Raw genomic sequence first — 12,303 nt, forward strand, 5'->3', positions numbered from 1 at the left:
TAGGAACAAGCTCTTCCATTAATATTACGCGTTCACGGTGTTGCTTAAAAAAGTCAGAGGATGAAAAGCAAACTCTCTCCGCCTCGACTGAGTTGGTGGATACGGAGGGTTTACCTAGGGGATTTCGAAAACCTCAATCCTAAAGCATTTTTGACTATCGATTACCATGGAACGTTGTTTCTTGATGTTGCTCCGTTGACTAGTATATGAAATTCTTACGTTAAAAGTTATGGGAGCGTCCCCCTTCAAGGAAACCATTCATTTCGTCCAGTCGGTATCCCAACCCGCATACAAATATTATAATTTTGTCCAGTGCATACTATGCTTTAGTGTCCAGTTATACTAGATTTTATGTGAATTGAATAAAAAAGATCAAATAATTCTATCAAAGTCAAATATATATATTTTTATGTACATAATATCATTCACGACAAGTGAATACAGACCAATTTTGTAAGATAGTTACTTGGACTAAACAAATGTGAAAATATTATGAAAATAAAGTTAAATATAAATAACTAGTGAGTGAATAAATCATAAAAATGATGATAATAATAATAGTAGTAATGACGATGTAAATTTAACTTTTCCATTATTTTCCGTGAATTGAGTAATGTATATAGCTGCTATAAAAACTGGATTTACTTTTTATTCAAATCAAAATAGGATAAATACAAGTATTATAACGATGTTTATTGTATTTCAAAATGAATATTAAACAACCTACTACTCACGTAATAAGAAGATACTTTGTATATATGTGTGAGTGTGAATATGAATAAAAAGAAAATAATTATAAGAATAGTTATGAACAAACTTATCTAGAAAGACATAAACAGTAAAAGATCTGAGATTTAATCGAATAATAATGATAATATTATTATTTATTGAATAACCTGTGGACTTAAAAAATCATGACAATCAGAACATATACGAACAGGTTTACTACTAGCTAATCCTTCAATAGATTGCCAATAATTACAACATTTTGAACAGAATATATGACCACAACGACGACAATGATGACGTCGCCAAATTAATGTGAATAAACGATTACATGAAGCACAATTACGTCCAACAATATATGAACATTGTGAATCATCAAAGTTAACTGAATCATCGTCATCATCATCAACCTCATTATGATTATCAATTTTCAATCGATCAATATGATTTTCATAAGATGGTGAGTCAGGTTGCCATGCTGGTAGATAATTGAATATGTGATCAGTGGGATTTTGTGTTCCTTCAAAGGAAATACTTAAATTTAATGATTGAAGCCTTTGTGAAAATGTACCTTAATCGAGAAATAAAATAAAAGATATTGGTTTTTATTAATTTGAAATCGAAATATATGATGAATACAAATAGAGACTACACATTGAAACTATGTATCATGATTGATCCACAAAGTTTATCAATAATCACTTTGAGTGAACAATTACGATTCTACAACATCTTATTGTCCTCACAAAATTCTGTTTAAAAGAGGATAGTCTTAGCGAGCGCAATAACCACCGATTAAACTCCAGCATTGTACTAACTTTTCTTGGCACTAATTCAATTATCACATATGAAACAACAAGCCTACTGAGAAAGTTTAACTTATATAACAGACTTACTCTAGTTGTAGTGATCTATTTACTTGTATCGAAAAAAATTATTTATTTATTTATTTATTTGAACACATAAATATTGGTACAAGAGAGCGCCAATATATATGCGCCACATAAAACAATGAGAATTCGGGGAGGAAAAAAGAAGGTAAGGAGTGGAGTAAAAAGAACAATAACGAACATATTAGTGTAAGGTAGTGTGATAACAGTAATAATAATAATAATAATAATAATAATAATAATAATAATAATAATAATAATAATAATAATAATGGCGGAAACGGAAAGGTACAACCAGAAGAAATCTTTCAGTTAAGGAAGATAAAACCACTTTTTATGAAGAAAGTAAAAGGTTACAGCAGGATCGCCACTGGCTTCTATTCTGAGCCATATCTGATAACGTCTCTAGCCACTGTATAGCACCATCTCTTGGACCCCAACCGGGGAGTCGTGAAGGACCAACAGAAGCCAGTCCTTTGCAGCTTTCTTTCATACCACGACACCATGTCATGCACTGACCACCTCTCCGCTTCTTCCAACCAGTCCCAGAGTCGGCAAATAATGCACGACGTGGAATTCTCTGGGACGACATTCGTAGAACATGTCCAAGCCACCGAAGTCGGTGTTTCAAGATGGTGACACCAATTGCATTATCATCTCTGTGCCCGAACACACGGTGCCGAACCTCTGCATTACTGACATGGTGTTACCACTGGATGTCAGCAATCCTTCGGAGACAGCGATGATCGAACACAGAGTCTTCTAACGTCCTCAACTCGGAAAAAAATGCTGACGAATGCCTCCAAATTACTCAGCATTACCCCCATAAAAAGATAATTAATGAATAAGAGTCGTTCAGTGGATACGGGTAATACTTTTCTAGTGATAAGTAAACAGAATAGTGGTAGACTTCTGCGTTACACAGAAGTAGGAGTTCTTATTTCTAACTCAAGGTAGACGAAAAAAGTTTGATTTGGTTGATACTGCCATAGTGATCGATTAATTTTTGACCTCCACCACGAAACCAGCCGTGAAAGATTTCGAGCAAAACAAAATGAAGTGAATTCATGTCATCTCACAATATCTGTTGATTTTTGTTATACAAAAGTCTATCAACGGAACCAACTGCATGAAGTTAATTGAATTAATATTAACATTGTAGGTTTGATGTAAGTATTAAGTAATTTTGAACATATGCAACGGGGTTTAAATTATCATATGGCTGAGGATTCGATAAACTAAAGCATATCTATGTCTTAGAAATATTGCTCGCATCTGCTGGGACCACCGGGTAAGTAATAGTGAGGTTAGACGCAGGGGTATTAGGGAATGATTGTAAATCACTTGATGAGATTTTGAATTTTCACTGATTGATATGATTGGACCACGTATTACGCATGACCGACCACCGACTACAACAGCGTATAATGCTGACTAGTGTTGCAGACGGATGTAGGAAAATTAAGCGCGGCCAAACCAAAGTGTGACATCGGTCCATAAAGTCACTACATTCTGGTCTGAGCCATGTTGGTAGATGCACACTACTTGGTTGGGGTCCACGCGACTATTGTAAACCTTTTCCTCCTTACCTTACCATTTCGACAGTCATTACAATACGTCCTGGTACTTGAAAATGAACAGAAAGCAAAAAGTGCGCATACCAATAGTTGGCTAAGACAGTTACAGATGGATCTAAAGTTACTGAGAGAACATTTCCTAAATGGATAGGTAGATCATCCGATCAAAATAAGGCCAGATAGACTTAGTGAATACAAAGCTAGCATAATAAGAAAGTGAGAGTTGATATTTAAATGTCTAAATAAAAACTATAGTCGATTATTTGCAACTAATAAAGAAATGTATCGACATTATTAAAATGACTGTGGATCAAAAGAAACTGATGCGTACACCTGGCTGATAAATAATTGCCTAAATCATAAAACTGGAGGATGGTTATTGGGGCATCTTAAAACATGTCACACACAAAAAGAAACTGGAAGGAAAATGACGGTAAACAAAGTGTAAACAGTAAATTACACCATCGCTCATAAGAAAGCTGTACAAAACAATCGACAACTTGGAAAGGGATAGCAAATCATTGCTGTTTGGTTCGTAAGTGACTTTTCGTCACCATGAGTGCATCAAAGGATATTCAGGTCAAGAATAAAACAGCTATTAAGCCCTGGTAACTGTCGTGTCATTTAAGTGTCTCCAGAAAAGCCAGTCGACCTCATCAACCTTTATGGTTTGTAGGGGCACTGGAGGAAATGTATTAAGTTGTTGGTCATTATATGTTTAGCAACCATTTCGGTACACGTTTAGTCATTGTTTACTTGCAGTAACGATTATCTTGTACTACGTATATGTATACACATACAATGTATATTGCTCAACACAGTGGAATGCGACTCATTCGTTTTCATGCCGTTTAGACTTTTTGTGAACTACAGATATTGCTTATCAATAATCGTTCAATAGTATGTTTTCATGAAAACCGATTTAAGACTTATTTTAATATAGGTTTATTTAACTCAATTCTGAATGGTGAAATTGTAATGTACGGATGCTCTTTAGGTGCATTACACACAGTAAGTATTTTAATTCTGCTTTAAGATAAGTGTGTAAATATTATCCGAAGGATTTATTCAACTTGATTAACTACTTGTGTGCTACTAATATGAAGGGGAAGGTAATGTGCTCTTATGAAGTGAATTCGTTGTTGACAAATGTACCATGTATATTGAAATCTCACACGAATATACCATCAAAAATCCTATATTGTTCACATGTTAGTAATCTGTCAAACGAAATTGAAATAATGATAACTCGGTGGTCATAGTGCTGGACTGTCAGTTAGTAGATCACAGGTTCAAATGATACTCTATTAACTTTGATCAGGGCCGCTGAGTAGCCTTCACACAAACAATGTGGCTCAAAATTGAGCACATACACTTGTACTTAGTGAATGACCTATGTTGTATAACAAGTACTAATACTCATGTGCTTTCATAGATTACGATATGTCAAAAGGAACATAACACACAGAGATTGGATTGAAACTTACTGCGTTGGTTATGATTACTATTCACAGGTGAAATTGACTTTGAATTTGTGGATATTATCAACTTGTCCACATCGTTATCATCTAAACAGGCTGCAATATCCAAGCCAATCTCATCAACAGTTTGCCCAATACTTGGAGTAGTATTCGTTTTTTCATCAATCAAAATATCGGCTGATATTAATCCAGTGTGTTTATAAATTGGTTCTGATGATTTTATTAAACAATTACTGGTTTCTGAATCGATTGAATAAGGAAATTTACTACTATTATTCACAACAGAATTAGTAGTACAATTTCGTAAATATAAATTAGACTCTTTAAATAATTTATGTACATTAAATTGATTTGATGATGATGATGACGATGATAATTTGTTACGATGATGATATTGCATTACTTCATCCCAATTGAATAAATTAGCTAAATCACGAAGTTTTCTTTCACTTGCCATTAGATTGAATAAATTCAATTCTAATTCTTCTTCTAATTCACTCTCTTCATCAATCAATTGTCTATTTTTAATTTCTTCTATACTCTTATCAACAATATTATCAGAAAGAATTGGATTGGCGTTTTGCAAATTATTATTACTATTATCCATAGAAGACGAGTCAGAAGATTCAACAATATCGATCTCATCATTAGTGTCATGCATTTCAATTACTTTCTACAATCGAACAGAGAATACAAGAAAGAGGAAGAATATATTCAATTAGACAGAAATTAATGATATTTATACATGCGAATGAGATGAATAAGAATAAAATATCCAGATGATAGTAAGGATTTTTTTTATAGAAATTTCATTTTTTTTACATGCCTATCAAATCTAATTACTCAGTTGTAGAGTTTACTAATATAGAAGTTCGTTTTATATCAAATACAGACTAATGAACTTTTTCTTGTTAACTAATAGATACAAATGACTATCAACCACACGACTGGGAATCCTAATGTCTATTGGTCCACGCGGCGCCTTCAATGGCTAATCAAAATATAAAGACAACAATTCTTACCTTGTATTATTCTTACAGTTAAAACTCACATGATTCTATACAATAATAATAATACGAACATAATACGCTACAGATAAGAAATTACAATATGTACATAAATAGGTTAAATAGGATAAAACACTGAGTAATAGATGGGTTGTTAATGTTAATAGTAGTTCAGGAACAGTAACATATATATATCAACAGTTAATGAGTTAATGAAGAAAACTTAATTATTTAACAACTAAAACAATAAAAATATAAATAATAGTTCTGTATATTCGTATTCTTATTTACTGAGAATCTGATAAGACTACTTATAAAAATGAAAAAAATAGACTACAGTAGTTTTATGAAAAAAATTATATAGGAAATGTGATAAGAGTTTTAAATCAATTGAAATGTAAAGAATGCATATCACATTAGTATTGGACTGTAATTTCGGCAAAATATCATGAACAAGAGTTTAATGCATTATTATAGCTAGTTAAAGAGCGGGTACTATCATCTAAGTTATTATTACTTTTTATTTTATTGGTAAAGGTAGTGGTCAAACGAAAAAAGTGGCATCAGTTTATCAAGACAGCGGTTGCTAATATATCTACTCATTTGTCAGGTACTCGGATATGGGCTGATGATACTAAGCAGTTGTCCAGACCGAAGTATGTGGGGTGGGGTTTGAAACTGGGACTTAGTAGTCGAAAGTTGAACACCTTGACTACTAAGCCACCGGCTCTATAATGGCTATTAGATTGAGCCGTGTAGATAAATGAAGACTAACTGGTTGGGGTTTGTGAAAATATCGTTACTAATCGTTAGAAAAGTTAGATAACACGGTTCACAATTGGTAACAATGGCGTAGATGGATACATACACCTTTCATTTGCGCTTAGATCCTAAGTTTCTAATTTACACTAGAAAATTATTTCTTTTATTCTATAATCATATCTTCGATGGATAGTCTTTCTATTACCAATAATATTGTTAATACCCCTACTACTCTGGGATTCGATCTGAGATTTCATCTTTCGTGTTAATAGGGTGTGGCAGCTTGAACGAATGTACATGTGTATGATTGACTAACTGACATCCATTGCGACCACCTTATTCATTACTGTTTATAACTCAACTCTTTCATTTACTTTTTGACAAAATCTTAAATATATTCACTTTTTAATAAAAATAATGTAATTGTAATATCTCGATGAGTAGAAAAACCAAGTTTTTTAAATTTTCTGACGTTTAGTGACTCAGGGTAAGCCACTTCTTCAGAAAATAGATAAGCAAACTAAATTAACCCAAGTTTAAATAGTACAAAGGAACAAAGTAAGAACATTTGGTGCGATTAATCAGAAACAAGTCTAACCATGTCCATATCAAATCAATTAGGTCTCACATAAAGTATCTTGACCGGAAGTAACGAAATGTCAGAAAAATATATTATAACAATCCGCCCAATGCTCAATTTATTTGAAATTATCAAGTCAAACCTTGGTAATGACACCTATATTCACTTTTTGATAATATCCTTTTGTGCTTTTCTAGCATTAGGAACTTGAATCAATGGACTATTACGTTTGGTACTCATAAAATAAAAATTCGGACTACTTTGGGACAGAATTTCATCTATACGAGTTTGAATAATCCCATTATTGACCTTAAAGTCTGCAAATGAACAATTTGTTATTCGTATATGTGTATTTTAAATGGATAATCTCGATAGTATCGTTGAGTCACAACTGTTTATAAGCAAGGGTTGATAGTAGCTTGTAATTTTAATGGTAGTATCGAGGCGGTTTGCTCAGAGTGTGCATATACCAAAAAAGATTTCATTTGCAGTACTTCACATTAGGAGCAGGAAGATTGAAATCATTCAAAATGGAATAAACTTAATCCTCGTTACACAGGTCAATAGTCGTATGAACTCAGCAGTTAATTGGATAAAGTATTAAGTATTTGAAGCGAAAATCATTAGGTTCGAGTTTTAGCTTGAACATCTAAACTGGAATGCAGGTACATACTGTTTATGAGTCCAAAACGGAACGTCTTGGACTCCACTTTTATTCCCTATCAAATTTTGCTTAAAAATACTTCAGAATAAATTAATTAAACAACATTTGTATGGTTAAAGGTGGAATGCATGAATAATAGTAAATGATTGAATAGATTCACTGCATATTAACTCAAATACCTTCATGTTGAATATATTGTCAAAATTCAGATCACTCACTCTCCTACATACACACATTTTGACCATACACTAATAATCGATCATATGTACAATTCAGTAATATTTAGAAAAGTGTAAAATTGTTTTTCCTTATCAATATACCGTTTTTACAAATACACAAAAGAAAATTATGAAAGAAAAATTTCAATGCTTCAAACGAGAAAGAAAAACAATTCTAGGTCAGAGTTGAAGACTAACTCAGTTAAGGCAATAAAGAACTTTAAGGATAACAAATCGGGTAAACAATCAAAGGAAAGTTTTTAAGAATATATATGAGCGTACCTGTAAAATGAACCGTAACTCTGTAGGATATTCTCTAGCGAATCTATCAGCCACAGACGAAATGGATTTATATAATCGATGTAAACCAGGAAGACAAGTTTTCCATATATGACTTTTCTGGTATGAAGTACTTAAGTTATTAGGAACTGAACTAGGTGTTAAAAGAGATGACAAAGACAGTCGAGCTCCACGAGTAGTAGTAGTGGTTATTTTAATTTCATTAGGTACTTCCTGTAAAGAACAATTTGAATTTGTTTGCTGTTCAGAATCTGATAATCTAGATGATAGTTTTTGATTGTAAACCAAATTCGGTAATCCGTTTGGTCCAAGCCATCGCGTTAATCGACATAGTTGATCTGGTCGAAGAGCAAACAACTGTCTGCATAAGTAGGCTAATTCAGAGCGAGACGAACTGAACATGAATGGTAAACGATGACTGGAAAACGTAAACAAAAAAAAACAAGCAAACAGGTTTCATAATTAAAAATTAACTTAGATGGGTAGGTTTTGTAAAGATTGGTTTAATTTGTAGGTTACATTCACCACAGGTTGAGCTCAGTTGGGGCACCATTTAAAAGCAAGGAGCGCTGGACAACTGTAGTGTTCCATCTTAATATGGGACACTTCAGTAGTACACAGCCATAGTTCCACTAGGGATAGTCTAGGAACGTCACGTCCAGCGGCGGACATTTAAGTATTAGGACCATAACAGTCAGCTTACTAGTGAATTATTGAAGTTTGAATAAGAAATCATGATGGATGGAGTTCAGACATGTCAGGAGTGAAACAGTTATCACTAATGGCGTTAGATGGTCGTCGTGCCATGTCGCAAATTAATGGATGTCGAAATCGTTTAATTGAACCCAGTGGTTCTCATGGTCAAGCGCTTGGCACGGGAGCACAATGTCCTGGGTTTGATTTCTGGCGTGTGTGCTGCAGAGGAGCCTCACAACACGACGAAATATCTGTCTTAACAGTTACCCTTAGTTTTCAATGATAACTGAAATCAGTCTATGACGAATACAATTTACAAAGCAAAAATTGATTCTAACAAAGCAAGCTATATATCTGAAGAAAAATAAAAAGTATACTGTATTTGACAAATAACTGTGTTAAAGATAAAGTAAGTGCAGGGCAAAAATGTTTTAAACATGAAGGTCACCAAATATTTTTCAGTTATAAGCAGTACAGAGGTTGTAAGCAGCTTTGTTGAAATAAAACACTGATTGAGCATATGTGTCTATGTGATATAAGGTCTACGTTGTAAATCTACCTTTTAATGTTCACAAATTACAGTTAATTAATTATGTACCCGTTGCGTATGACTACTAATATGAATTAAGTTTGTAAAAAACGACAGAGAAAAGTTATCGAGAGGAAATTGTTACACACCCTCTTCGTGAATACTTTATCATGACATACTCCTACGTTTTGGACAAATCAATGTGACTGAAATTTGATGTTGAAATAAACGTTTATCTGCTTTCCAGGAGCCGCATACAACCTGTCACTTGAAAAATTCTCGGTGTTTTTAAGAACAAGAGAACTATTACAATCAGCGAACGATTTCATACTTTGTTGACAATATTGATTTCCATGATTTGTACTTATAAAAACAAACAACTAGAAATTATCAATATGAGGTTGTGGAGACTGTGGAATTTCACTGAAATCATGAACCGATCTAAGCCAAACCAGCATTGAAGAACTCGAAGGCCGTTTAATCTTAGTGCGGAACTACTCAGCAGTGCGTATCGACGGTTTGGCTAGCGAGAATCGAACCCAGGAGCATCGATTTCGTGCGCGAACGCTTCATATCTAGACTACCGAGCCGGTAACCAAGTATTAATGTTTAACTTCAATCAATCTACGACATTGCGTGACCATATTCCATTTTCTTCAGTGAATTATACATTAACACTGTTAGATGCCAACTCGATGGTCTAGAGGTAGAGTTTGGATGTGAAACCAAAGGTCCTGAGTTCAAGACCCGCGAGCGGAACTGTGAATGCGCACTGCTAATGAGTTTTATACTGAGACTAAACGGCCATCTAGTGCTTCGAGTCTTTCAATGCTGGTTAGGCTTAGATCGGTTCATGATTTCAGTGGAGCTAGAAATTAGTATAACTAATCCAGATAAACAAAAACAACTAAACAGAATATAGGTCAATGGACTAGACTGACAAGAATGCACACACTAAATGATCACGACTTATTAGAAATTATGCACTAAAACTGTTTAGAAACCAAACATAGAAATAGACATTGAACAAAACCAAATGACATAATGAGGAATAAGAGGAAAAGTAGATAGAACTGTAACTGTTGGAGTCCTAAGAGCTGAGAGTTAACACTGTGCCGATTAAAATGAATTAATTACTAAAATAATTGATGAAGCATCGCACGGTGTACTATATTTTCGGTGACTGAAGTTAGTAGTTTGAAAACATTAATCTATGTATTTTGAGAAATTTTCGATTCACCGTAATTGAAGATAGGCTCTAATCACGCGTATTCCACAAAGCATGAAACCTATAGTTCAGGACATTATACCGATGGGCTCCAAATATCCTTTACGTAAAAGGAAAATAAGACTTATGTGGAGACACATAAAATTAAATTAAGGTATTGTTTGTTTATTCTTTTGTTTAGATGGAATACAAAATGAAGACAGAGAGATATTAGCAAAAATGAAATCGGACAGCGCATAAAGTTGTTTAATATTACCTTGTTTGTAGGATAAAGTTTTGACTTTTGTATATTCTGATAAGGCTTGATTAGTTTATTCTCAGCCAATCAACGCTAGTGGACTAATCAGGATGTTGGAAGATACTTATGTAAATTCTAATATAAACGCCGTTTTTATTACTGTGTCTTTGTTGTTCAAGTTATTGGAATATAGATTGTTCCTTATCAATTTTTGTTCTGATTTAGAAACAATGGGGTGAAGTGTCATGATCGGGGAGTGCTAGACGTTAATCAAAACATGGTGGAATATAGACCAAGTACAGCACTATCTCTCATTTACACAGCACCACGTTAAAAGTGACGATTTATTTTCTATTTTTTACTGGTCAGGACGTAAATTGAGAAAAGTAATCGATATTAGCGATACCGTGATGGTAAACACAAAATATTACATACTGTAACACTTTGTACATAAAAGCTTTTAATGATAGGGAAAATATCGTAACAGTTTCGATTGGCATATTTATGTACAATAAGGATTCTTAAACAGTAAGCGAATATAATTCATACATTTAGAAGGTATTTGAACAAACTACATGGTAAAGCTTATTGTCCTGGGTATATTTCAATGTCTAACTTCTTATTTATTTTATTTAAACACATAAACATTGGTACAAGGAGACACCAAATACATATGCGCCACATAAATCATTCGATTTGTGTGAGGGATGTGATACTGACCGGGTGCCCAGACCGAAGCAGGTGGTTTTCTTAGGGGGCCACACCCCGAGCCTTTGACCCTAAGGTCTGACCCACAAGGCAGTGGAGCATCGTGAGGGGATGCATTCCCATGGTAGCTGGTGACCAACGATTGGTTCATACGCCATTCGTTCACTCAGGATACTGGAGCCCATGTGCACCATTGGTTTGGAATCCGGTTAAAGCGCCGGACATTCGCTTTTCGTCCTCTCAATTTCGTAAACAACACCCCCGCCACGAGAAGGCAGTGAGTAGGACTTCCCTGGCAGAGGCTGTATACGCGTGGCTGTGTGAGAGCATTTCGAGAGGGTGGGCGGGCCCACCCTGCTCTCGGCCATACCAGGGCATTTGGGGGCAATCTTAGGTTATGCTTCATGTTAGAAACGATGACTGACTAACACAAACGAGTATGAATTATGAATATTATTAAACAATAGAAAATTAGCTATGGGGATAAAATTTACCTACCCAACTGCTAGACGATTAGCACCAATAGGAGAATCCGGTAGTAGACGACAACCGACTAATATACTTAATCGAGGTAAAGCGAGTAAAACACATGGATCTCGATCCGTTAATTGTTGTATGGATAAAAGTTTAACAGTTAATCCCCACATTAAAGTTTCAGAGAATAATACAGTGACTATCTGGAAAAAAAAGTGATAGTAA

At 34.3% G+C, this 12,303-nt stretch overlaps 1 protein-coding gene across 1 annotated transcript in view; it reads right to left on the minus strand.

Annotated features, from left to right (window-relative positions):
• Positions 1-884: 884 nt before the first annotated feature.
• The window catches only part of ZFYVE28 (Lateral signaling target protein 2), a gene marked incomplete at its 3' end in the record, with an annotated part of 29,346 nt that continues 17,927 nt past the window's right edge, over positions 885-12,303 (minus strand). Inside the window, exons 7-10 of the mRNA XM_012937019.2 lie at positions 12,103-12,281; positions 8,188-8,623; positions 4,681-5,347; positions 885-1,297 (exon numbers count right to left, since the gene is read on the minus strand). Of these exons, the coding sequence (XP_012792473.1) occupies positions 885-1,297; positions 4,681-5,347; positions 8,188-8,623; positions 12,103-12,281 (1,695 nt within the window). The remainder of the gene's footprint in view (positions 1,298-4,680; positions 5,348-8,187; positions 8,624-12,102; positions 12,282-12,303) is intronic.

The sequence above is a fragment of the Schistosoma haematobium genome, chromosome 6, assembly GCF_000699445.3.
Source record: "Schistosoma haematobium chromosome 6, whole genome shotgun sequence".
NCBI lineage: Eukaryota > Metazoa > Platyhelminthes > Trematoda > Strigeidida > Schistosomatidae > Schistosoma > Schistosoma haematobium.